This window comes from Dipodomys spectabilis, unplaced genomic scaffold, assembly GCF_019054845.1.
Source record: "Dipodomys spectabilis isolate Male_0828 unplaced genomic scaffold, ASM1905484v1 ptg000036l, whole genome shotgun sequence".
NCBI classification, from domain to species: Eukaryota; Metazoa; Chordata; class Mammalia; order Rodentia; family Heteromyidae; genus Dipodomys; species Dipodomys spectabilis.
The window spans coordinates 1509403-1537379 of record NW_024870713.1 but is presented as its reverse complement, the minus strand read 5'-3'; the positions used below and the strand labels follow the sequence as shown (position 1 = coordinate 1537379).

The following is a 27977-nucleotide window of genomic DNA, read 5'->3' as shown; positions in this document are numbered from 1 at the left end:
TAAACCCAGATGTTTCTGGCTGAAAACACCGGCAAACTAAAATACCAACTAATCCTTTCTTGCTCTACCTACTGCAACCCACTACGCAACAATGAGCAGCAAATGCACCAAGCCTTCCACGTGATAAGGCCCCGCCTGTGATTCATCCCAGCCAGTCAGGACACTTGCGGCGCCCCGCCCCTTTCCCCTCTCCCCCAACCCCCAATAGCGCTGCATGAGGTGGAATCTTCCGGTTTGGGGCTGGATTTTCTTCTCCTAACTGTGTGAGTACGGCTGTGCGCTGCACCCTGATTGGCTGAAAGCTGGTGTCCTGCGCGTGCGCAGGCACCTACCTCGGTTACTAAGGGCGGGAGCCCAGCGAGGGCGCCAGCAGCTTGTTCCCTCTCAGGCCCGAGTCGAAGCCTGACCGTGCTCGCCATGCCGAACCGCAGGGCCAGCCGCAATGCTTACTATTTCTTCGTGCAAGAGAAGATACCGGAACTACGCCGTAGAGGCCTGCCCGTGGTTCGCGTGGCTGATGCCATCCCTTACTGCTCCGCTGACTGGGCGGTAAGGCGTGAGGAGAGCGTGCCAGGCCTGGCAGGGCAGTTGGGCAAGCAAGGAGGGCGAGGTGGGGAGCAGAAGGGCAAGGTGAGGAGCCAGAGTGCGGGGTGAGGAGCAAGAGGCCTCCGCGAGGCCCGAGGCCCGAGCCCGAGCCCGAGCCCCTCAGGCCTCGAGCTTGACCCCTGATGGAGTGCGAGTGGGGGGAGGGGATCCCTGGCCTAGGGCGAGGGACAAACTGACACCAGAACCTGTGGCCCTGTAATGCCCAGGCGTCTACAGTGGGACCCACCACGCCCACACGGGATCTTCACTGCTGCTTCCCTTTTCTTTTCTATTTCCTGAAGGTCCTGAGGGAGGAAGAAAAGGAGAAATACACAGAAATGGCTCGAGAATGGAGAGCCGCCCAGGGAAAGGATTCTGGGCCTTCAGAGAAGCAGGTAAAATAAGGGGAAACAGAGGCCTGGCACACAAGCTCTTTTGGAAAATGCTGTTTGAGTGAATGGTCAAAGATCAGGGGTAGACAACTGCCTGATGTGGGTTAGGGTGAGGAAAGGAGGTCGTTCTTTTGTTTCCTGGTTATTAGAATGACTCAATCCAGTACGAGGGTGGGCACTGGTGGCTCATGCCTGTGATCCTAGCAACTCAGGAGGCTAAGATCTGAGAATTGAGGTTCAAAGCCAGGCCTTTATCTCCAGTTACCAGCAAAAAGCTGGAAATGGAGGTTTGTCTCAAGTGGTGGGGTACCAGCTTCGAGTAAAAAAGCCAAAGGTCAGTATCCAGGCCCTGAGTTCAAGCCCTGGTACTAGCAGACACAAACACACAACCAGCAGCCTTCACAAACTCAGAACAGAAAAGTTGGTATACTTTGGTAGTGAAAGGCCTGAGAAATCCCTGTTTGGTAACTTGGGAGATACTTGAATTTACAAGTTGAGTAAATGGTCTCCAAGTGTCCCTGTCAACTTGTTAATGATTAAGGAGCCTTTTTTGTCTTTTGGTATTTAAAAATAGTTTAGGCCTTTGGATTCTTTTTTGTTGTTTTTAATTTTAAAAATTGACATTTTTTTCTTCATTTTTCATTAGCATCAATTTATTGTATAAGGGGTAAAATTATTTATATAATGGACTTTGATCAAATTCACCCCTCTGTATTACTTATTCTTAATTCCCCTCTGCCCCCCCTTTTGTTAATCTATTTTTGTATTTATATTTCTGTAATAGTCACACCCAATCCCTTCTTGCCCTTTCTTTTCCCTCTAACTGGTTTACCCCCGTCTGCTTTCTCCCAAAGTCCCTCTTTTACAATCTACACTATAGTTTGTAAATGACACCGAGAACCAAGGTTGTCAGTTGATGTGTTTTAAATATTAAAATATATTGGTGAACGTTTGTATACATTATAGGTAAAAGAATTGAGAAAGATTTGAGTAGATTTCTGAGTGGAGGAATGTTGAAGTACAAAATAAAATTTGGTTTCTTGGTAATTTATAATAGGAAAGAAAAAGGTCATTGTGGGGTTCGACACATACATTCAAATCATGGTGTTTTGGGTTTTTTGTAATACCGAAATTCATTCTTAAACTGTTAACATTGGATTGAAATTCAAGTTTTCTTGTTTTAGATTTGAGAGATTTTTATTTTGGGGATTTATGTTTGATGATCACTAATCAGTTGAATTTTTACATAGGCACACTTGTGAAACCTTGATTTTTTTCTTACTGTCATTTCTTATATATTACCTGAAAAAAAAGTCTTATATGAGACTTCAAGTCAACATGATCTGGTTTTTACTTTAAGAGAAAACTAAACAGGATATAGTGGCCTTTGGTGTTCTTTTGGTCCATGTATTGTATATGGTGGGAGGTGACACAGTCAATACTGGTCAAGTGACTTTCATTAATTGAATTATTTACTCACCTTCTGACTTAGAATATAGATTTTTACTTTTATTTCTGTCTTTGGATATTGGTGCTATAGACAAGTATATTCATTGAATTAGTGTTGAGAAGTTACTGAGGTAATCTATTTGGAACTTTAATTATGTGATCAATGATTTTCTTTCTCTTTAGAAACTCATTGCCACACCTCTGAGGAGGCCTGGTATGCTTGTACCAAAGCAAACTGTTTCACCCCCAGATATGTCAAGTTTGTCTCTAAAAAATGATCAAGGTAGAGTATTCTGAAAATATTTTGCTCAACTTTGAATGTTCAAAACACTGCTAAAAACAGACAAAAATCACTATGCTGTATTGCTCAAAGCACTGTCATATTAGTAAATATGTTTTTATTCATTTTGATCCTCCATTTCAAAGTATTTGGTACATGTGTTTAAATATTATAACACTAAAGATAATTTTCACTTATTGACGTAGTCCAAGAGTTCTTTATAATAAAAATCTGTTTTGTCACCTCAAACTTTATTTAAACATAGATATTTCTTTGACTTGTTTATAAGGATGTACTTAAATGCACTTAAATTATAAAGGCAGATAAGAGGTTTAAGATCTATTGTACAGAATTGTTACTGTAGTTTAATGATGTATATTTCAGCATTGAAGACTAAATTTTAGTTGATTGAATTATGAAAAAATGTGATTTGTTAGATTGATTTGATCATGCTACAATATATAATATACATTCAAACCATAATATATAATATACAATCAAACCCCATTTTGCCATTTAAGACACACAATTTTACCTATTTAAGATGCACAGTTATTATTGACCAGTTCTTAAAATTTTAAAAATACCCTGGAGGAGACACATAAAGATAACCACAAAAGTCGTGTGAAAGTGCCTTTGCGCCAGGTGTGGGTGGCTCATGCTTACCAACGTAGCTCCAATAAACTACTCAGAAAAAGCCAGAAGTGGTTCTGTGGCTCAAGTGGTAGAGCGTTAGCCTTGAGCACAAAGAGGCCCAGGGACAGTGCCCAGGCCCTGAGGTCAAGCCCCAGGACTGGCCAAAAAAAGGGTTTTTGCTATTTGCTATTTTTTGTAGCTGTTTTAATTAATTGGGTCCTGCCTTTAGCTAACACTAATCAACTTTTAACATTAGCCTATCCAGGTAAGTAAAAACACTTCACACATTTTTACATTTCTTGTTTGTTTTGTGCCAGTCCTGAGGCTTGAACTCAAGGCCTGGGTGCTCTTCCTGAACATTTTTGCCAAAGGCTGGCACTCTACTACTTGAACCACACTTCTACTTCTGGCTTTTTGCTAGTTAAGTGTAGATAAGAGTTTCATGAACTTTTCCTGACAGAGTGGCTTCAAACTGAGATCCTCAGATCTGAGCATCCTAAGGAGTTAGGATTATAGGCATGAGCCACCAGTGCCTGGCTTTTTTTTTTTTTTGGAAGTACACATATAGTAGAAAAAAATACAAAAGGAATAAACTAAGTTTTCCATACTTTACAGAGTCTATATATGATACAGTTGGAATTTATTTCTCAAACCTTGGTGGTGGGGGAGTGTGGAGCAAGAGAATAGAGAGTGAAGGATTTGTTAATTAGCCAATCTTTTTCATAGCTTAATCAAGCAAATATTTGCTGGAATATGTGTTACAGCTCTTCTTATGCCATTCTTGAGAGTAAAGGCTTATCTGTAGCTGAATTCTATAGAATCTGCTTCAAGTTCAAATAATTTTGGTGTTTTACACAAAGAGTAGTAAAGTATAAAAGATTTGACCATTTGTTTTCCAGCTATATTAGAAATATAAGAACACAAAAGAATGGTTCTAAAGCTTTTTTCATCTATGAGCAGGCTTTTTGAAAGAAGTAGATTTGAGACATTCACCTGGAATTTTTTGTTTTGTAGCATTCCTTGGAGGTATTTTTTACTTTTTGAACATTTTTAGCCATGGTGAGCTACCGCCTCATTGTGAACAGCGATTCCTCCCTTGTGAAATTGGCTGTGTTAAATATTCTCTGCAAGAAGGTATTATGGCAGAATTTCACAGTTTTATAAATCCTGGTAAGTACCCACATAGAGTAGATGCTGGATCTTAAAAGTATATTGTTTCTTTCATTTATTAATAGTATGCTGAAGTACAACTAAGTTCTCAAAATGTGATAAGATTGACAATAATTGAAAAATCATTAGGTATTAGATGTTGACATAGGTATTGGTTTAGGTTCTTTACCTGAAATGTTACAATTGGGTGGACAGAGCTGGTGCCAGTAACTCACACCTGTAATCCTAGTTATCTGGGATTATTAGAATCATGGTTTGAGGATAGATGGAAGTTCTTAGGACATCTACTCAGTGAAGAGCTGGATTCTGAGGCTCATACCTGTTGACCTGGCTCCTGGGAACCCTACCTAATACAGTCAGATGCCTGAGTTGGAATGGAGATTCTATCTTAAAATTAATGAGCAAAAGTTAGGGCTAGATAGTAAAAATGCCAGCTTAGGAGACTTAGAGCTCTGAGTTAAAAACACCAGTATTGCCAGTAATAATAATAGCAATAACAATAATTGGGTGACCCGAACATCTGAAAAATGTATACTGTGTCCTTTACTTAATTTAACATTTTGAGGCTTTCCTGAAAGTTTATTTTATGCTTGCCATTTTCCTTCTCTACCATTTCCCTTCTCCTTCACATCAGTGGTGGTCACTAGTTTTTCAGCTGTTATTGCATTGTAAATTTGAGGAAACTACTTAATCTCTCTAAACAAATTAGATTGTTTGTAATGTAGGAATAATACCTACTAGAGGGCTGTTATAAGGAGTAGATGAGCTGTGGGCTTGGTGACACATGGTGGATACTGTGTATTGATATAAAGTGTATCCTTTGTAATCTAACTATTCAGGAAGTTGAGGCAGGAGGATCTTGAGCTTGAGGCCAGCCTGAGCTACATAGTTAAAACCCTGTCTCAAATGCTCCCCCTCCTCAAAAAAAGTGAGTCCTGTGAAAACACAGGATTTGGTGCCTATCGAGAATACATTTTAGTTAAGTTTGAATATTTAGCATTTTAGTTTAGTTAGGATAGATTTTAGTTACCATATACTTGAAGGTAAAAAATCAGTGGAGGGAGGAAGAAATACATAAAAAGAAGAGATGGGTAAATTTTTTTAAATTAATTAGGACAGCTTCATTTTTAGATAATAAAAAACAAATCCTACTCACAAGAATGTTGCTACTTAGGACAAGCAAATAGCTATTTTTTTCCATATGACTTTAAAACACTAAAAAGATACAACTTGGATATTTTCTATTCTCTGGAAATGTATGTATACTTGATGTAATAGGGGGCCCCATAGTCCCCTGGAGCCCATTTGTAGAATCCTAAATAAGACGCTTGTTTAAAAAAAAAAGATAAAGTTTAATTTTTACTTTTACATAATTAAAATTACCTGCCCATGTATGACTTGGTCATCCTATGGAGTATTACTGTAGAACAACTAGAGAACTTCCATATTTCTGTCTCTCAACAAAATATTTTACATTATAGGTGAAATTCCGCGAGGATTTCGATTTCACTGTCAGGCTGCAAGTAAGTATGAAAGAATAGACTGTAGGAATTGAATATATACATGCCTAACTATGACTTATTCCTTTAACATACATAACTTAAGCTGGGAAAATATTAACCTTAGATTATTGTTGGAGAATATTAAAAATGATAGAGGGAAAAGCCACCAAAGAAAATCCTATAACACATGGTTCAACACATTGTGGGTCATAAAAGAGATTAGAAAGGAAATTCAAATGTTCATGATATTTAACAAAAATGAACATATAAATTGCCAACTCCTCTGGGACACAGCAAAGACAGTACTCAGAAGAGAGATCTCAAACTCTATTACAAAGCCATAGTAATCAAAACAGCTTGTTACTGGCACAGTAACAGACCTGAGGACCAATAGAATAGAACTAAAGACCCAGAAACAAACCTGCAGACCTCTAGCTACCTAATATTCTATAAGGGAGCTAAAAAAATAGAATGGATGAAAGACAGCCTCTTCAGTAAACGGTGCTGGCAAAATTGGTTAAAAACACCTGTAGAAAAGCTAGATTCTTATCTATCACCCTGCACTAGAATCAACTCCAAATGGATCAAAGACCTCAAAGGCAAAACAGACACCTTGAAAACATTACACAAGGAATAGGAGAAACTCTAGGGCTTCTTGGCACAGGCCAAAATTTTCTTACTAAAGACACAGAAACACAACAAATCAAAGAAAAGTTGGACAAATGGGATTGCACTAAACTGCAGAACTTCTGCATGGCAGAGGACATAGCTAGCAAGATCAATAGAGAAAGCCCACAGATTGGGATATTTTCACCAGCCATACAACAAGACAAGGGCCTCATATCTAATGTATACTTCGAACTCAAAAAATTAAATACCACAGTACCCAGGCCCAGAGTTCAAGCCCCAGGACCGACAAAAAAATTACCCCAAAAACAAATCCTCAAAAAAAAATAACTGCCCCATTAATAAGTGGACTAAAGCCTTTTAAAAAGAGAATTCTCTGAATAGGAAATAAGAATGGCAAGTAGAGACATCAAGAAATGCTCTCTGGCCATAAAAGAAATGCGAATCAAAACAACATTGAGATTCCACCTCACCCCAGTTAGGATGGCTATAATCAAGAACTCTAATAACAACAGATGCTGGAGGGGATGGAGCCAAAAGGGAACCCTACTGCATTGTTGGTGGGAGTGTAAACTTGTTCAGCCACTGTGGAAAGCAGTATGGAGGTTCCTCAGAAGACTAAACATAGAGCTCCCCTATAACCCAGCATCCCACTTCTGCGCATTTACCCAAATGACCACAAGTCCATAGTAAAGCTACCAGCATAACTATATTTATTGCAGCATTATTTACCATAGCTAAGATATGGAACCAACCCAGATGCCCCTCGGTAGATGAATGGATCAAGAAAATGTGATCTATATAATTATATATATATATATATATATATATATATATATATATATGGAATTCTATACTTCCATCAGAAAGAATGACACTGTCGGATTTGTAAGGAAATGGAAAAACTTGGAAAAAAATCATATTAAGTGAAGCAAGCCAGACCCAAAGAAATACAGGTCCCATGGTTTCCCTTATTTGCAATAATTACTATACACCTAGGATAATCTTAGTAGATGAGTAGATAGCTCAATAGGTATGTACATATGACCTTATAATTTGATACTCAGTGAAATGAACTCCAAAACTTGGACATACGAGGTTTTTCTTTGTACTTGTTGTTTTTAATGTTTTGTGTTATTTGTTTCTTCTGAATGTTCTTCCTCCTATGGCTCCCCCTTTTGTCACTGTATTTGATTTTGGTACCCTAGGATTGTATTTACATTTAGTTGAATTAGGGAAGGGGAACAACAGAATGGACAAAGGACAAGGGGAGAACCAATGCAACAGTGATACTCACAAGACAGTATGTTGGAAATGATCTGTACAGCTTGGGGAGGTATTAGGAGGGAGGGAAAGTAGGAGAAAAATGAGGGAGGAGGTAACAAGCTCAAAAGCTCAACAAGAAATGTACTTACTACCTTAGTTATCTAACTGTAACCCCTTTGTACATCACCTTGACAATTTAAAAAAACACAGCTTTTAAAAAATAAAAAACTTAAAAATGATAGAGGTTATCTATGATCTTGAAAAACTTCAAATTTTCATAGTCCTATCTCTCCTTTCTAAGGGAATGTGGTGTATTATCTAAATACTGTGTATCCTTGGATTTCAAAATCAGCTACTTTATTGACTAGGTATTGACTAGCTACTTAGAAAAGTCTTCTGAGGGAGGTTTCAGATTTATTTTGATTTAAGGCCATTTAGAAATCTTTTTAATTTTAAAAATTATGTTTTTATTCCAACATTAAAGAAATAAAGTGAAAACACTAAAAGATAGAAAAACCTTTCACGTTCATAGATTAACAGAATCAATATTGGGAAAATGGCTGTGCTACTGAAAACCATCTACAATTTCCATACAATTTCTGTCAAAATTCCAATGTCATTCTTCCCAAAAGAGAAATAACAGTCTTAAAATTCATTTGGCACCATGAAAGACCTTGATAGCTAAAGCAGTCCTGAACAAAAAGAATAATGCCAGATTTGGGTGTCACGTTTACTACAGAGCCATAGTAGCAAAAATGGCATGGAACTAACACAAAAACACAGGTAAATCAGTGGAAGAGAAGATTCAGAAATGGGCCCACACAGCTTATAACCATCTGACTTGTGACAAAGGTGCCAGAAACCTACCCTGGAGAAAAAAGTCTCTTGAACAAATGATGCTTGGAGAACTGGGTCTGAATGTAGAAAATGAAGCTAGATTTCTGTCACTCACCCCGCACAAAAATTCAATTCCAGAAGGATCAAATATCTTAATGATATTTTTGAAACTTTGAAACTGCTAAAGGAGACATAAAGGAAACTCTTAGGATATAGAAAGAGGTAATGTTTTTCTATGTAAAACTCTTAATTGCTTAAAAAGAAACAAGAATTGAAAAATAGCATCAAATTTTAAAACCTCAGCACAGCAAAGAAACAATCTTTAGAGCCAAAAGAAAACCTACAGAATTGGAGAGGAATCTTTGCCAGTTACCCATAAAATAAAGGATTATGGTCAGAATGTATGAAGAGCTCCAAAAATTAAACACTGAAAGAATATACCAATTAGTAAATGAGCAAATGAATTGAAGGGTTTCCAAAGAAGTGCCAATAGCTAATAAATAGATGAAGAAACATTCAACATTATTAACCACAAAGGAAAAGCAAACCAAAACATATTCCATATCACCTAAGTCAGAATGGCTGTTATCTGGAAGATAGAACAAGTGCAGGTAAGGATTGAGGGAAGGGGACAGTAGGGATGGACCCTTAATACACACTAGAATAGAGCCACCATAAAAATCAGGGTGGAACTTTCCTAAGAAAACAAGGTAAAATGACCATATGATCCTGTTATTCCATTCCTGCATATAATATCTGGAAGAATGTAAACCAACATATAGTTGGGATATCTGTACACCCATGGTTTTATCAGCTCTACTCACAATAACCCAATATGGAAACAGCATGTGTCCATCAATGAACAGAGAAAGAAAAGGAGGTATATAAACACATGGAGTATTATTCAGCCATAAAAAATAATGAGATTATGTCATTTTCAGAGAAATGGATGGAATTAGAAGTCATTGTACTAAACAAAATAAAGCAGACTCAGAAAGTTAAAACATTGCATGGCCTCTTTTACATGTAGACTTCAGTCCTTATCAATGTGAGCTGGCTGGTAGTTTATTTTTTTAAGTCAGATTAATGCAAATATGTCATTGTTTGATGAGAGAGCATTAAACAATTTCTATATTTAAAGGTTTTATTTAACCTTAAAACGAGACTAGTTTATAGAAGTATTTGAAATGAGAGTTGTTCATCTGTAAGAAGCAACTATTATAATTCAAGAAGTACATACAAATGAAATCATGACTGCTTCATAGGCATTATAATTTATTTAGTGTGTTAGAACTGAAGAGTTTCAGACTTGAAGAATTTCAGACATAGAGACCAATGATTTTTTTTGCGCAAAGCTAGGTCTCTACCACTTGAACTACAGCTCTACTTCTGGCTTTTTTGGTGCATGATTGGAGATAAGAGTCTTACAGATTTTCCAGCCTGGGCTGGCTTCAAATCATGTTCCTCAGGTCTCAGCCTCCTGAGTTGCTATGATTATAGGCGTGAGCCCCCAGCACCTGACAAGACAGGGTTGGATTTGTTTTAAAAAATAGTTTAGGAAGCCGGGCGCCCGGTGGCTCACACCTATAATCCTTGCTACTCAGGAGGCTGAGATCTGAGGATTGAGGTTCAAAGCCAGCCCGGGCAGGAAAGACTGTAAGACTCTTATCTCCAATAAAAGTCACTAGAAAACCGGAAGTGGTGCTGTGGCTCAAGCAGTAGAGTACTCGCCTTCAGCTGAAGAGTGCAGGGACAGCCCCCAAGCCCAGAGTTCAAGTCCCATGACTGACCAAAAAAAAAAAAAATAGTTTAGGAATTCTGTATTTGAAAGTTATATAGCCTCCTGTTTTCTTTTTTATGTAATTTATTTTTTAGTTTATTTAAATAGTTGTACAAAGCAATTTTATTCAACATGTTAATTTACATGTACAACGCATCTTGATCAGTTTGTTCAAGAAATGTATGAAGTTTTGGGTTTTGAATGCAAGTCCTTATTCAACCTGGATTTGACTTTAATAGTATGAGATAACAATTAGATTTAATTGTTTCCCCAGGTAAATAATTAGTTGTCTCAGCATCATTTATTGAATAATCAATTTGATCCTCAACATGTAGTGCCACTTGTTGCATATCATGTATCTGTTTCATGTGCATCTATTCTGTTCTGTCAGTCTTTTGGCTTTTGGTGTCAAGATCATGTTGTTAAATACAATAGTTTGATAATGTTTAGTTAGATAAGTCCCTTGGCCTTGTGCTTGTGGAACAATATTGCTACTGCTTTTGAGACTTTATTACTCTGTCCATACTTTTGAATTTTTGTCTTTTTTGTCAGTTGTAGGGTTTGAACTCAGGGCTTGGCTTGGGCATTGTCCCTGAGCTTCTTTGTGCTCAAGGCTAGCACTCTACCACTTGAGTTACAGCGTCACAGGACTTTTCTGCCTGGGCTGGCTTCAAAGTACAATCCTCATATCTCAGCCTCCTGAGTAGCTAGGATTATAGGCATGAGCCACCAGCACTTAGCTTGAAATTTTTTATTGTTTCATAAGAGCCTTGTTGGCATTTAGGTTGGAATCAACTTTAAATCTTTAGATCATTTTGGAGAAAACTGGCATCTTCATAATACTGAGTCTTCTTATGAACTTGGGACCATTCTTTCATTTTTGAAGTCTGTCGTGTGTATCATTTTCTTCATGTCAGCTTAAGATTTTCAGTTACATGTACATTTTGTGATACCCTTTGGCATTGCTTTTTCGTAATTGTTGACTTTTATATTTTGGTTTTATCTTGCCTCTTGCTAAGCTCTTAAGTTTTCAGTAAATTTCTTACAAATTGATAACTGTGAAAGCATTCTTTTTTATCTTTTTTTTTTTACATTTAAAATTTGTTTCAATATGCCAAATAGTACCTCTAGTTTCTAGTGAGTTACCAAAAAGTGGGCTGTGTGATGTAGTTTTCTTTTCCTTTTTGCAACCCTCTCCTTTATTTTTGTTATGCCTATTTTTACCAACATTTTTTTTAAATCCTTTTGACTAGAATATAGCAGTAGAACATTTTACTGAATGCTCTCTTCGAGCATGAAAGATTTGTGATCTTGGTTCATATAGTTATTTACCAATGATAAGCTATCCCTGTTTTCCAGGAGCAAATGCAGTATAGTAAGTATATGTCTTAAATTATTGAGTTAGGTTTTGTTTTGGGATTTGTGCATTTATAAGAAAGACCAACTTTAACTTTGTATAACTGATTATCAAGGTCATTTTGCCATCATAAGCTGGAAAATGTTTTCATCTTTTTAAATTTCTGTCTTAATGATTCCATAGAAATTAATTCTCTTTTACTTCACTAAATATTAGGAGCCTAGTTATTTTAAAGTCATATGTCAGTAATCCTATGAGATAACTCTTTTTTTAAATCTCTTTTCATAGTCTATTGATTATCTTGATGTTCAAATTAACAAATCTCTTGATATATGTATTTTAACTGAGTGTTAAACAGTACGTATTAAATGTTTTTATTCTTCTCCAAGGAAGATTAATGATTGAATCTGACAGCTGGGGTCACCACCCATCTCAGATTAACTTAATCCAATTTTGGGGATTGAGGTGCTTTTAAATTGGGCTTCAGACCTTACAAGAGCTAAATCCATTTTAGATTATCTTTTAATTTTCAAAAAGAGGGAGGACAGATAGATTATAACTAAAGAAGCATCTGAAAATTCACATTTTACTTTACAGCATAAATAATGAAAGCCATCAGACAATAGAAATCTTATATATATAATGTTTTATTAAGTAAGATTAGAATAATATTTTAAATCCTTATTAGTGTTGGGTCTACTAACACTTTATCCAGGTTCTTAGTCTCTAAATATTTTTTTTCTAGCACTGGTAAATGCCACTGAGAAGAAGCAGATCCAGAATTCTGGATTCAACATTCCAGTATTTCTGACTTTCCAAGATTTCATAATTCCTTATTGTATTACCTCTATAGTTATATACCTCTTTATATCTCTATAGTTCTTACAAGCAAGTGTTCCCTTCCTTTTGTTTTTCCCTCATCTATCAATCAGGAGTTGAGCTCTCCTGCATCTTTTGTTACAGGTTACCATATTGTACTGAGATTTATAATTTGATCTCAAACTAAGCATAATTAATTAAAATTTGTGCCTAATAACTTAAGTACTTGTGTCTATCAGTGTTTCACTTCTCATTCTTTATAGTGCCTGTGCTCTCATTTAGTGTTTTTGCTCAAGGATGGTGCTCTGCTACTTGAGCATAGCTCTGCTTCTGGCTCTTTTGATGGCTAATTGGCTATTAAGAGTCTTGGTTTTGTTTGCCTAGGCTGGCTTTGAAACTCCACCCTCCAATCTCAACCTCCTGAGTAGCTAGGATTATAGGTTTTGAGCCACTGACAACCCACATCAGTCTCATTCTTTTATCTTTGTGTACCTGATTGTCTAGGATGTTGAAAAAAATGATCTAGAGTAATTTGGGAAGTATAACAATAGCTTCTTTCAGAGGACATTTATGTAGGACCTAGGGGGTCCTACAAAACTATCCCTCCCCCACCCCACCCCCCCAAAAAAAACAGAAACCTGTTACTTCTCTGGGTTTTTGCACATTGACCAAGTAATTCTTATCTGTGTATGTATGCTCTTAATATATTCAGGGTCATTGTATTTTTTATGAGAGGATTGGTCTGAATTACTTGATCTAGTCTTTTACTTTCTGAGTTGATGATTTCATCATACAGCCTTTTTGTTTTACTTTTTTATTATTACCTTACATAGGTTATATAGGTAACATACAACTGTTCAAAATGCAGTTATTACAATTAATTTCACCAGCCTTATTAACAAAACATTAAAGACATCCAATGGAATAGTGAAAATACTAAAAGCTTTGTTGCTTAACCTAGGTTTGAGTCATGACTGTAGCACTTATCAACTTACTGCTAGTTTCTTGTGTTCTTGGAGTTCTTTATTTATGATTGTGTCAGCCACTTTTCAGAGTGGCTATAAAATTATGGATTAAAATATGCAAAGTACCTACTTGGAACCAAGGTTGGTACAAATGAATATATATGAGTTACCCACTACTCTCTTCTTATACCTCTACTTCCATACTTCCCATAATATTTGTCTTTCCTCAATGTTTGCACTTCATCCTCTTTTTTAATTTCCTCCAGGTGATTCTAGTCACAAGATTCCTATTTCAAACTTTGAATTTGGGCATGACCAAGCAACTGTGTTAAAAAACTTCTATAGATTTATTCATCCAAACTCAGGGAAGTGGCCACCTATCTACTGCAAGGTAATTTCCAGTTAAGAAGCTCTTTGAAAGTATAAATTTAGATACTACATCTACAGGATGTACCAAAAGGAGAATTTTCTCCTGTGCATTAGCTGTGTATGTTAAAACATGGTCATTCTGAGTTACTTTCAGTTTAATATAATACATTTTCTTTTAAATTACTGTGTTTTGGAGGGACTTTGAAGACTACAAAAGTTGAAAACATTCTAAATGTCCTTTTTTTAGTTCTCTTCTGAAATACTTGCAATATCTTTTTGCCCTGAAGATTGATATATTCTGTATTCAAAATGGTCTCTCTATCGGTCTCTTGCTTCTCTTTTTGTAATTTTTAGGAAAGACTTATGTCTTTATTTCATTTAAATTCCTCCAGGTTAGAACTCAAAGTTTTGATTAGTGGGTGACAAAGTGGTGAAGATTTATTCCTTCATTGCCCATGTGTCTCACTTGCTTTTCATGGGGTTATTAGCGTTGATATTTAAATTATTTGGTTAATACTAGCAGTTGTCTTTTGTAATGAATGCCACTCTTTTTTAATAGTTCCCATTTAGATGTTATAAACTATTTATTCTTTCCTTCATGCATCTCCCAGCATTTGAAAGGACAGTGTTAATTAATTGTAATTAAATCACAAGGGAAGAAAAATACAAATAATTTTTTTCTCTCTTCAGTCTGTTGATAGAGCCAGAATCATCTGGTGTTTGAAGCATATGGCGAGGACATCAGGTAAATAAAATCCTGGTTCACTGCAGAAGTGTATTATATCTATTTCCATTTTGACATGTTTTAAGTACCCAAAGTCACTAACTGTATATCTGTTTCTATTTATTACTGGAAGAAATCAGGCAAGACCTAGAACTTCTCTCTGTAGAGGACCTTGTAGTGGAGATCTACCAACAAAAATTCCTCAAGGAGCCCTCTAAGACCTGGGTTCGAAGCCTCCTGGATGTTGCCATGTGGGATTATTCTAGTGATACAAGGTATTGGTGGTGATTTTTGTAATGTAATTTTGACTTCTGAGCTATATTTTAGTTGTTTGTGCCTTTTATGCAGTATTTCCCTCTGAAGCCTTGGAAGTACTATTTTTATGAACATAAAATTCTATTGATTGTAAGATAATATTACTTGGGTGCAGCACAGAAAACAAGAACAACAAAAAACTGACAAACTGAATAGTTCCTTTGTTTTGTTTTGTTTTTTGTTTTGGTGCTCGTATTGGAGCTTGAACTCAGGGCCTGGGCACTGCCCCTTTGCTTTTTTGCTCAAGGCTGGTGCTCTACTACTTGAGCCAAAGCTCCACTTTGGGCTTTATGGTGATTAATTGGAGATAAGAATCCAACAGACTTTCCTGCCAGGGCTCGTCTTGAACTGCGATTCTTAGATTTCAGCCTCTTGAGTAAGTAGGATTATAAGCATGAGCCATTGGCATTTTGCTAAATTACTATTTCTTATTAGAATTTCTAGTGATTAAAAAAATGTTTTTAGATTTATTTAGACAGTTTTTATTTTATATCACTTATAATTTATTATATAAATGAAATAAATTGACAGGCATATTTATTTTGAAATAAGCTTAGATTTACTCAAAAATTGCCCATTGTAAAAATATGTAAGATCCAATAATTTTAATATTTTTAATAGATTGCCTTTCTAATTTTGTCTTTAAATATGTGTACACTTTTTTCTAAGTCAAATAAATTTCTGTTACCATTTCCTTTGCACCACATTACCTCATTATTCTCAGAGTAAAACTCAGAATCAGGCTATATCCATTGATGTTCTTCAGTTTTAGAAGACTAGATGTACATTTTGCTAATTGTCAGCTATGTCTTTAGTAGTGAAAAAATATCCAGAGTCCAACCCAGGATCATATGTTGCACTTGCTGTAACTCATTAGGCTCCTTAAACCTGGAAAGTTCCTCAGTCTTGCTTTTTCATGATTTTTACCTTTTTTATTTTGAAGAGTACAGCCCAGTTATTTTATAGAATGAATGTCAATTTGAGTTGGTCTGTATGTCCTTATTAAGGTTTTGCATTTTGAGGAAAAAGTACAGCAACAATCGTGCTGTATCTTTGCAGTGTGTCACCATAGGAATGGTAGGACTTCATTTGGTTCCTTTTCTGATCATGATAAGTCAGTTGCTTAAAATAGTGTGTTGTCAGATTGAAAAGTAACAATTTTGTACCTTAATGTTACTAGAATACCTTATGGATATATACTATAAGATTAGCTAGATACTGTATTTTTCAAAATTTTATATACTAGTTTTACCATTTATCCATGATTTGGTCTGGGTCAGTTACTATGATATTTGTAAAACACTTTTTTTTAATTCAATTATTCTTGCGTTTATTGGAATTCTGTAAGAAAGAGCTTTTCCTTTTCACTTATTGTTTTTGTTTACATGACTATTGTGTAGTTTCCTATTAAGTGAATTATAGTCTCTTATTAGCATAACTTATTTTATGTTCAGATTGTTCAGTGTGGCCAGTGGAAGACTTTCAAGCAGTAGTTTCTTCTTTTATGTTGTATTGACATTGACTCGTCTTTGAGTTCTATTTTGCTTTTTTTAGCACATTGCATTCCAGGCTTATCTTGAACTTCTCTGATCCCAGCTTTGGTTCTTTTTAGTAGCGAATAGTATTTAGAATAGAGGATCTGGGTGCTAGCTATTCTCACTCCTTACTAGCTTGTCACTGATTCTAGGTCTCCTTAGTGGGCAGATCTAGGAAATGTGTGTTACACATCCTCTTTTTATGGAAATAAGTCTCCCGCTTTGTCTTTTTTTCTTAAAATACATATATGTATACACACACACATATAATTGCAAATGTGATATACAGGGGGCTTACAGTTTATATATTTACATACATATAATAATAAGAGGTAATGAGTATGTTTCTTTTTGAACAATGCCACCCCTTCCCTCGATTTTTCCCAGTTTTTCCCTCTCATCCCCACCCATAAGTTGTGCGTTTTTAATAGTGTCGAGAATCACTGCTGCATTTGTTTATCTGTTGTCCTACCCTTTTTGAGCCTTTCCCTTACCCTCCCAAAGACAGAAAACTAACAAGACAAGTGGTAAAGAAAACAAAACTCCATTTCTTAGAGTTCATTTTGATATATTATTTTCTATGATCATCTGCATATAGCTATTGAGTCTTTGTGTCCTCTCCTAAGAATATCTTCCTTTGGTTTCACTGTGTGACTATATATATTTATATAATTTATATAATACAACGTATATAATTTATCATGTCCTAGTGTACTTTTTTGTCTTTTACCATCTAGTGTGTTTACTTGTAGATTTATAGGCACATTCTAGTTACCACAAATGAGGGAAAGCATGCAACCTATGTTTCTTTGGGTCTGGATTACTTCACTTAATTTTTTTTACAAGTATTTATCTTTTTCCCTCTCTCTGTGTGTCAGCATGAGTTTCCTCCCACGGAGCCTGTAATTCCAATCCAGTACCATAAAGTTCTTTAGTTTTCTACTTTACCTTTGTATTTTTTTGTTCTGAGACTGAGAATTTTTTTTTGAACTGGATATGATGGTGATACACATGAGTTTTATTTACTGAATAAGTGAAAACAAGAAGATTGCCAATGTAATGCCAACCTAGGTAACAGTCATTCCTTATCCCCAACTCTGTTTTTTTTTTTTTATTGTGAAGATACTGTACAGAGGGGTTACAATTACATGGGCAAGATAGTGAGTACATTTCTTATCAAGCATTGTAGCCTCCTCCTTTGTTTACCCTTCCCATCCCTTCCCATCTTCCTGCCTCCCCCACCCAATCCTCCCCCCCCCAAAGTTGTAAAGTTTGTTTTCGACATGACAACTTGTACTTCTCATTGTTGCAACAGGTCCACCTGTATCCTTATTTAAACGACTTGTTTTTCCCCTTCCCCTCCACAAATTATACTGACATTAAATACAGTGAAAGCAGGGGTGATACTGTGGGGGAGGGACATACAAAGCAACAAAGAAATAATCTTATAATTACGCTAGAAACAAATGCATGAAAGAAAAAAAACATTTGAAATATATATCTTAGGGTTCATTTTCCTAACATCACCTTATCTGACGTTTTCTGCTTGACTCATACATATACTAGATATTGCAAATAAGGGAAATCATGGGACCTATGTTTCTTTGGGCTTGACTTACTTCACTTAATATAATTTTTTCCAAGTCTTTCCATTTCCTAACAAATGGGGCAATGTCATTCTTTCTGATGGAGGCATAGAATTCCATTGTGTATCCATACCACATTTTCTTGATCCATTCATCTACTGAGGGGCATCTGGGTTGGTTCCAGATCTTAGCTATGGTAAATAATGCTTCAATAAACATAGTTGAGCTGGTAGCTTTAGTGTGGTCTTGTTTGTAAACATTTGGGTAAATGCCCAAAAGTGGGATTGCTGGGTTATAGGGGAGCTCTTTTGAGGAACCTCCATACTACTTTCCAAAGTGGTTGAAAAAGTTGACACTCCCACCAACAATGCAGTAAGGTTCCCTTCTGTCCACATCCCCTCCAGCATCTGTTGTTAGAGTTCTTGATTTTTGCCATTCTAACTGGGGTGAGGTGGTATCTCAATGTTGTTTTGATTTGCATTTCTTTTATGGCTAGGGAGGTTGAGCATTTCTTCATGTGTCTATTGGCCATCCTTCTTTCTTCTTCAGAGAAGTTTGAGAATTTTTTTAACTTACCATATTTTTTTAATTTGTTGAGTATTAGATTACATTGAAACTGGTTTCAGAACTAAGTGGTATCATTAAGTGATACCACTGTTGTTTTCCTGGGGTTTTTGTTTTTAATGAATGGGCTCAAGGCTTGGTTCAGCAATAAAGCCTCTTGGCTTCCAAGGGTGAGGCCCTGAATTCAAACACTAGTCCTACCAAAATAAAGATAAATGTCCCCTCATGATTTATTTAGTTTGAAGGTAAGAGTCAAAATACTCTCTTTAGAAGTTATTTGGGCTCTTTTCCCCCCTTCAGAGCAATTGAATTACTTGTTTGAAATATAGTTAAGTTTACTTGCTTATTTGTATTCATAATTTGTTTCCAATTTGTTGACTTAATTGTTTGAATTAGCAAAAGCAGCTTTTGCTAATAGTTTACTCAGAAACATCACTCATTTCCTTTTAAAGCTCCCTAAAAATATTTGTAGGGAATGTTAGTACATTTGTGAGAATATAGTAAAGTTATAGATTTATTTGGGGAGAACTAAAGTCTTTTCAATATTGAGTTGTAGCCAAGAATAAGGAATGTGTTTGTGTTATTCAAATCTACTTTTGTGTATTTCAGATATTTTTAATCTTTTCCACACAAAATTGTGTATATTTGGATTTGGTGCATTTTTTTCAAGGGAGGGGGACAATTCTCAGATAACTTCTACAGATGTTGGTTTAATTAGACTTTTTCTAATTCTAATGGAGTTAATTTTGGTAATTTGTATTTTCCTAGGAAGTCATATATATAACATATATATAAGTCATATAATAAATAGATTTTCAAATTTGTTTGAAAGTCTCCAAGGAAGATAGTCTCCTAAAATGTCTTGTTTTAGTAGTTATATTTATATCGTAATTTCTTGTATATTTACTTTTTCCTTTAAACTAGTACGTTCTTTAAATCTGATTTTCTGTTCTCATCTTCATATATGTCTTTTACCTTATTCTCTGTACTGTATTATTCTTTTTTCTAGATTTGAGGGGCTAGAAATGTAATCCTTTTAACTTTTAACTTTATTGATGAGTAGTAACAGGATTTGGGTTATTTGTCTTGTTTTTTTTTTTTTAGTTTTGGGGGAGGAGAAGTGGTACTGGGAATTGGACTAAAGGCCTTGTGCTTTCTAGAACAGGTACTTTTATTTTTGTCTGGAGACTTAAAATGTTTTCATCTTTAAAGCCTGTTTTATTAGAATATTTTTTCTGAATTTATGTTCCAGATCCATTTCTTGAGGTGTGTGGTGAGCCATTTCAATACTCAGAGTCAGGTTCTATTTCTGTAGTTTCTTAGAAGTAGTTTCAGAATTTGTATTAGTGCTGTTTCAGTGTTTACTTTTATGTTAAGGGAATCCTGTGTATGTATTTTTGGGCTTATTTCATTTTATTTTTCCTTATTACTCTCTTTATAAATTAGTCTCATAAATAATTTTCTTTCTTCAGTTTCTTTCATCGTTCCAAATCTATTTGTTTTGGGACAGTTTGTAAGTTATTTCTTTCCCTCATATGATTTTTTAAAATACTTTTTGTCAATTTATTCAACTCGTTATCTTATTTTTTATTCATTTCTACTTTTAGTTTTGAAATTTCTATTTTTGTAAAAGTGCTAGAGTTTGAACTCAGGGCCTAGGCTCTATCTCTTAGCTTTTTCCATTCAAGGCTGGTGCTCTACCACTTGAGCCATGTTTGCATCTCTACTTACAGTTTTTTACTAATGAATTTTGAAGCTGAGTCTTATTGATTTTTCTGTCCAGGCTGGCTTCAAACCTCAATCCTCAGGTCTCAGCCTTCTGAGTAGGTAGAATTACAGTTGTAAGTCATCAGTACCTTGCTTGAAGTTTCTTATTAAGGGTATATTTCTGTTCCTTATTGAATATGTTGCAAATCTTTACATAGTTGTTTGAGTATGTTTAATTCAGTATGAAATGTGTCAGAGTTCTTAACTTTAGGGGGGACAGGTATCATCAAAGTATTTTGATTTTCATTTTTCTGTTTTCTTTGTATAGTAACTGTAGATGAAGAGTTCTTTTACTGCATTTGTTGGCAGGTGATTTGGGGAGGCTTGACTCTTGGTTCAAAAGTGCCCTCTTCTGTTAGTGTCACAATGTGCAGGTTCTTTAAACTTACAGAATCCTAAATTTACTCCTCTACCCAGTGTCTAAAGGGGTTTTCTCCCATTCTCTTTTTGACCACAGGTACTTTCCTGCAGTCAGGACTATTTTTCAGTGTTTTATTTCAACAATGGACTTTTATGGGGATGAATTTAGTTTATTTAAGCTCTTCATTTCCTTTCTCTCTTTTCTGAAGTCTTTTTTTGTTCCTCTGGATAACACTATCCACATAAAGACTTGAGGTGAGAGACTAAGGAGTTGCTGAAGTGTAATTTGTCCAGTTAATTGATTTTTATAGTATCTGTCTCCTATTTATACTGGCAGTGTAGATTTTGTCTGTCCTTTTTTTGGTTTTTGCTGTTTTAGTCTGTTAAGTTTATGGGTGATATGTTGAAATATTTGAATTCATTACCATTATTGTAGCTACTGGGTAATATAGCTCTAAAATTCCACACAACCATGTGGGCTCTGTGTTTATAGTCATTGTTGACCCCTGTACCATTATATTGGGGAAGCAGTGCTCCTTAAAAGAGAATTCCACTATTGCGTCTGAGATTTCCTTCTAAGCAACTGCACACTTTGCAATTTCAGTACTGGCTTTTTTCTTAATCTTATCAAAAATTAGAAAGTTTTCTGAAACAAAATATTTCCTTAAATAACTTTGACTAAAGTGTTGGACTGTAATTTAATTGTCTTGTTACCATCAATAATAATAATCATCCAGGCCTAGTGACCCATGCCTGTAATTCTATAGTTAATCAAGAGGCAGAGATTGAAGGATTGATAGCCCAATCTCCACCAGTAAAAATCAGTATAAAGCCGGGTGCAGGTGGTTCACGCCTGTAATCCTAGCTACTCAGGAGGCTGAGATCTGAGGATTGCAGTTCAAAGCCAGCCCAGACAGGAAAGTCCGTGAAACTCTTATCTCCAGTAAACCACTAGAAAACTGGAAGTGGCTCTGTGGCTCAAGCGGTAGGCTCGCCTTGAGCTGAAGAGCACAGGGACAGCACCCAGGCCCAGAGTTCAAGCCCCATGACTGACCAAAAAAAAAATCAGTATAGTCCAGCAGGCCTGAAAAATCATGGTACAGGTTTGCCCCATCAAAAATGTAAGACTTATTCAAAAAATAGCAAAAACAAAAAGGGACATAGATCTAGTGGTAGTACCTGCCTGGCAATTGCAAAAATAATTGTAGTACAGCCACACACAAAAAAGAATAATAACCAAATTTTTGTGTTTAGGCCATGGCAACTGTATTTTTTCATTGTAAAATGAACTCCAATTTCAGTTAAGATACTTTTAAAAACTGTCAGTACAGTAAATGTAAAATGTTAGTTACCTTCACTGAATGGAAGCTAGTTAACTGAATGGAAGATTGAAAAGTAACATTAAAAGTCTCCCACTGGATTTCCAAAGAAGAGTAATCAAAAGTGATTCATAAAACTCTAAAAAAGCCAAATGTAAGTTCTTAGACAACAACACAGAATATCAAGTAATTTTTATTTTCTAGCTTTTCTCCTTGTCTGGAAGCTAGCCATTCAGTTAAGATAACTAAGGTTTCGGGGCTGGGAAGGTGGCTCAGTGGTAGAGTGCTTGCCTCGTGGCTCAGTGGTAGAGTGCTTGCCTCGCATGCATGAGGCTCTGGGTTTGATTCCTCAGTACCACATAAGCAGAAAAAGCCGGAAGTGGTGCTGTGGCTCAAATAGTAGGGCGCTAACCTTGAGCTGAAGAGCTGAGGGACAGCGGCTAGGCCCAGAGTTTCAGGCCCCATGACCAGCAAAAAAAAAATAAATAAATAATAACTTAGGTTTCATACTTACAAGTAAGTGCAGATTTTTACAGTTTTGTTTTTTTTTTTTTTTTGGTTGGTCATGGGGCTTGAACTCTGGGCCTGGGTGCTGTCCCTCCGTTCTTCAGCTCAAGGCGAGCACTCTACCACTTGAGCCACAGCACCACTTCTGGTTTTCTAGTGGTTTATTGGAGATAAGAGTCTCACAGACTTTCCTGCCCGGGCTGGCTTTGAACCGAGATCCTCAGATCTCAGCCTCCTGAGTAGCTAGGATTATAGGCGTGAGCCACCAGCGCCCAGCAGATTTTTACAGTTTAAGCATAGGTTCTTGGTCAGTTTAGGTAAAGCATTGTATTCTATAGTAATGAATGCTGTTCTGCATCTTAATAGACTCTGGAAAGACACAAGTTTAAAGTGCCTCTTCAGATTAAAATATGTTGTCAGTGTATGTGCAACACTGTTGGATCATATAACTTGTTATGATTATTTCCTCTATCACATCACTTCTGTATTGATAACTTTTCTGGCCCTTTATCTAAGATGTTGACCCTTCTTTTTTGGGGGAGAGGGGGTCCAGTCGTGGGGCCTGAACTCTGAGCCTGAGCACTGTCCCTCAGCTCTTCAGCTCAAGGCTAGTGCTCTACCACTTGAGCCATAGCGCCACTTCTGGCTTTTTTCTTTTTGCTTATGTGGTGCTGAGGAATCAAACCCAGGGCTTCATGCATGCAAGGCAAGCGCTCTACCACTGAGCCACCTTCCCAGTCCTGTTGACTCTTCTTTACAATTCATATCATCTTTTCCTTCTGTCTTGTTTCCCTTAGAACTTGAATTGTCTAATTATGCTTGCATATCCTTTTTAGTCTTGTCCACTAGCAAGTAAATTTTATGGCACTGTTTCATTCAATTCTGTATCCCTAGCGCCTAAACAATACTTGACAAATAGTGTACTCTCAGTGAATGTTTGTTGAATGAATACATAAAAGCTTTACTCAGTACTGTGCCTCTAGAACACTCATTTTATATTAAGGTAAAATTTAATTTTTATGGTTGTGTGTAGCTTGTGTATTGTCATGAATTTGTACCAGAGTATCATAAAATCTGCCTATAGAAATGTTTTTGTGGGTTAAATTAGAAACCTTAATCTTGGAAATATAGTGTCCAGTTTTTAAATGATTTCAGGTAAATTAGAAATCTGGCACATGAAAACCCTTTGGTAGTGCTACTGCAAATTAGGATACTAAAATTCTTTTTGTTCCACAGGTGCAAGTGGCATGAAGAAAATGATATTCTCTTTTGTGCTTTAGCTGTTTGCAAGAAGATTGCGTAAGTTGGGAAAAGGAGTTTCTTCATGATGCTGTTTTCTGAACTGAAAATATTTTTGCCCATTTTGCTCAGTCTCATTATGAGAGCTGTGATAAATCTGGTTATTTCCCTTACTATAATATAATTATAAAACAAAGCACTTTTTTTTTAAGCGGTGGTGGGGCCTGAACTCTGGGCCTGGGCACTGTTCCTCAGCTCTTCAGCTCAAGGCTAGTGCTCTACCACTTAAGCCATAGCACCATTTCCAGCTTTTTCTGCTATGTGGTGCTGAGGAATCAAACCCAGGGCCTCATGTGTGCAAGACCACTGAGCTACCTTCCAAGCCCCCAAAGCTCTTTTTTTTTTTAAATTTAGCTTACTTTTTATTATTCTACTTAAACAATCTGGGTGAATCTTCAGAAGCACTTCTTGAAACTTTTTCTTCTTGATATCTTATAGGAGAGAGAAATTTGCTTCTTTCATTAGGATAACATTTTTTGCAAAGATGCTCCAGAAACAAGTATTTTCTCATTTTGTAGTGAAAGTATATAGTCCCTGATCTCTGACTAACCTGCTAGCCCTTTCATATAGCAGATGATGGTTGGTTCTGGTGATTAACAACTTATAATTGTAGTTATATCTTTGCTTCTTCCCTTCCCTTTTCTTGAACACTTGTGAATCCTGGCAGTCTTGATAATCATAACTATTTCTTTGAAATTTTGTCTGGTAATCAGAAGATTGCTTACAAGTAACAACCTTTTTATGACATGAATACTAGCTTATTTTGATCTCTTCTGGATCTCTAATTTTATTTTCCAATTCAGAATAGTATCTTTATACTTCATTGGACATTTAAAGATACATACTTTTTTCTAAAATGGAATTGGATGAGGTTCTTACAGTGAGGTTTGTCTTCTTTTTTAAAGGTATTGCATCAGTAATTCTCTGGCCACTCTCTTTGGGGTCCAGATTACAGGAGCTCATGTACCACTGCAAGATTATGAAGCCAGCAATAGTGTGACACCCAAAATGGTTGTATTGGATGCAGGGCGTTACCAGGTAAGGACCCTCAGTCATCAGTAAAATTTTAGGTATCTTCAGACTTTTGAGGAGCAATTAATGCCTCCTTGCTAACTAAACTTTGGTTATGTGAGGCCACTGCTTCTCCATTAGTGCTTTCAGATGGTGATACATTGTATTTTCTCATTTGTCATAAGACTGCCTATATGTTCTTGATTTTAGCTTCCACACCATGGATACCTTCTTTCTAAATTTCTTGGGCTTTGAATCTCATGCCATCCAGGGCATAATACTTGATAACCCCGTTTGGGAAGTAGTAGGCACTTAGGTTAATCCTCATTGTTAAGAGAAACACTGATGCAGGAGAGTAGTTTTTCCATCAAAATCATGTATTTCTTTTGCCTCATAGGTAGTCATTTCACTGAATTCCCATCCTCATTGTCTCCCATGATCTAAGTTCCTACTCCTAGAGTCACCTCCTACACCCTACTGGTCGTGTCTTCATCTTCTCAATTTCAAACATCTTCCATTGTGACTATCACCATGTCCCTCTGGTACCCCAGTTCAAAAGATTCTTTGACCCACAATTCCTATTTTATGATCCTATACAGGATTGTTGCATAGCCCAGTCCCAGAGGTACTACTGACGTGTAAAGTTGAGAACTTATATCCCCTTTTTACCACCTTCATTTTCCACACTTCACCTTTCCTCTCAACTTAGATTGCTTGTGCTAATCAACTCCATTAGCTCTCTTTTCCTCATCCTACCTGAGTGACAAAAACCCTGATTAATCAAACTCTTCACCTATTCTGGTCCTATACCTGTGAAGTAAGATGGGAAATAAATCACCTTGCTGACTTGTATAAACCAAATTTTTATTACTACCAGCTTTAAGTGGAGCCATTGATGTTACCTTCATATATCTGTTTTTTTCAGTCTGATAAATCTCTTATTTCTCACTCTTTCTTTCCCTTCCAATTTCTGTCACCTCTCCCATCACCATTAATGCACTAGCCAATATTGATGTCTTTCACTTCTCCAGAGAAAAGGAAGCAATCAGAAAGTTTCATATATTTCCTGCCACCTCACACACCTGCATCTACCATATCCTCTGATTTCATTAAAATAGTGAAGGATTTGTGTTCATATCTTTAAAAAATATATACCTGCACTAATACCCTCTTTCTTGTATCATTAGGTTTTCAGGCCACTATTCTGAATCATTCTGTTCAGTAAACATGCTATCTCTTGACCCTGTAATTCCTAATTTCCCTCTAGCGACTATCCTAATTCCTCCTCTTAGCAACAGAAATTGATCAAACATTGGGAAAGCACTTGGGTATTAGTTTGCATTTTTTGTTGTTCCAGTACTGGGTGCTGTCACTTAGCTGTTTCACTCAAAGCTGGCACTCTACCACTGGAGCTGTACTCTACCACTTCCAGCTTCTCAGTGGTTAATTGGAGACAAGAGTCTCATAGACTTTCTTGCCTTGATTGGCTTCAAACCTTGATCCTTTGATCTCAGCCTATTGAGTAACTAGGATTACAGGTGTGAGCCAGCAACCAATATCCAGAGTTGGCTTTTTTTTTTTTTTTTGTCAGTGGTGGGGTCTCAGGATCTGAGCACTGTCACTGAGCTTTTTTGCTCAAGGCTAGCACTCTACCACATTTGAGCCACAGCACCACTTCCAGTTTTCTGGTCGTTAATTGGAGAGGAGAATCACACAGATTTTCCTGTCCAAGCTGGCTTTGAAGCTTGATCCTCAGATCTCAGCCTCTTGAGTAGTTAGGATTACTGGTATGAGCCACTGTGCTCAGCTTTAGTTTGCATTTTTAAAGAATAATTTGAAATAGAAATTAGACCACCCAATAATTAATAAGAAATAAACATTTTTCCCATTACTTTACAGAAGCTAAGAGTTGAGAGTCCAGGATTCTGTCATTTCAACTCTTCTAATCAGGAACAAAGATCAAACGCATTCACTGGTGAGCATATTAAATTTTATAAGATCATATCTTAAATATGTTTGAGTCTTACAGCATACAAGGGTCCTAGGATTTGGTATTTAAACATGTTTCTAGGTTAACTTGTATTAGGCATTTTATTTGACATTTACATATTAAGCAATTTGAGTATGTACATTTTTCTGTCACTTTAGTAGTATATAACTTCTCCAAATTTTTTTAAATTTTACACCTCAATTTTTTCAGAATATTTAAAAGAAAATATTTCTTTTTTTTTTTTAATTTAATTTTATTTTATTTGAGAACATACTGTACAGAGGGGTTACAATTACATGGGCAGGATAATGCATACATTTCTTACCAAGCATTGCAGCCTCCTCCTTTGTTTACCCTTTAAAAGAAAATATTTCTTATAGGTGCTATAGTTTTCATGTGGTAATGTCACTTGGGAAATGAAACTCTTCAAAACCAAGTGGCATCGAATTTCACATAGTATCTGAAGAATTTCAGTTAGGGTTTCCAACTAAAACAAGCCTTTTGCCTTAAAGACCTGTCTCCTGAATAGTACAAGAATCAGTTAGTTGAAGTGTCTCTTGATCATAAAATTGTAAAATTGCTGTGTTTCTTTTGTTGAATTTTCAATATCCTAGGTGATTACCCATCTGGGGTGAAATTTTCAGGCCAAAACAGTAGTGTTCGAGGGAGAGGAATTACCCGCTTACTCGAGAGCATCTCCAGTTCCTCCAGCAATATCCACAAATTCTCCAACTGTGAAACCTCACTCTCATCTTACATGTCCCAAAAAGATGGGTATAAATCTTTCTCTTCCATATCTTAATGATGGTACTTTTTCAATTTCTGGAAAAATAATAGGCCTAAATTCCCTTCTGACTACAGTCATATTGAACAGATTACATCAATGGTAAATACCACTCCTCTAAAAATGACTTAATCTGTAAGGAAACTCTGTTTCATAGATTAAAAATAATTGTGGTTGGAGAA

At 36.2% G+C, this 27977-nt stretch overlaps 1 protein-coding gene across 2 annotated transcripts; it reads left to right on the top strand.

Annotated features, from left to right (window-relative positions):
- Positions 1-335: 335 nt before the first annotated feature.
- On the top strand, positions 336-27977 carry Mael (maelstrom spermatogenic transposon silencer). Of its 2 annotated transcripts, XM_042677358.1 has the most exons (12): positions 336-549; positions 888-980; positions 2610-2709; positions 4357-4512; positions 5994-6035; positions 13932-14056; positions 14725-14779; positions 14892-15033; positions 23948-24010; positions 24916-25048; positions 26921-26996; positions 27626-27977. In XM_042677358.1, exons 1-12 carry the CDS (start codon positions 418-420, stop codon positions 27811-27813), a joined length of 1305 nt encoding a protein of 434 aa, XP_042533292.1. In that variant the 5' UTR covers positions 336-417; the 3' UTR covers positions 27814-27977. The 2 variants fall into 2 exon arrangements, with proteins under 2 accessions (XP_042533292.1, XP_042533293.1); XM_042677359.1 differs by lacking the exon at positions 888-980 and having other exon boundaries at positions 418-549.

What these genes read in the sequence shown, in the direction of transcription:
- Mael (XM_042677358.1), top strand. Translation starts at nt 418, where the DNA reads ATGCCGAACCGCAGGGCCAGCCGCAATGCTTACTATTTCTTCGTGCAA. An exon ending in GTCTCTAAAAAATGATCAAG is followed by an intron (nt 2,710 to 4,356) that starts GTAGAGTATTCT and finishes TTTGTTTTGTAG; the next exon opens with CATTCCTTGGAGGTATTTTT. An exon ending in TCACAGTTTTATAAATCCTG is followed by an intron (nt 4,513 to 5,993) that starts GTAAGTACCCAC and finishes TTTACATTATAG; the next exon opens with GTGAAATTCCGCGAGGATTT.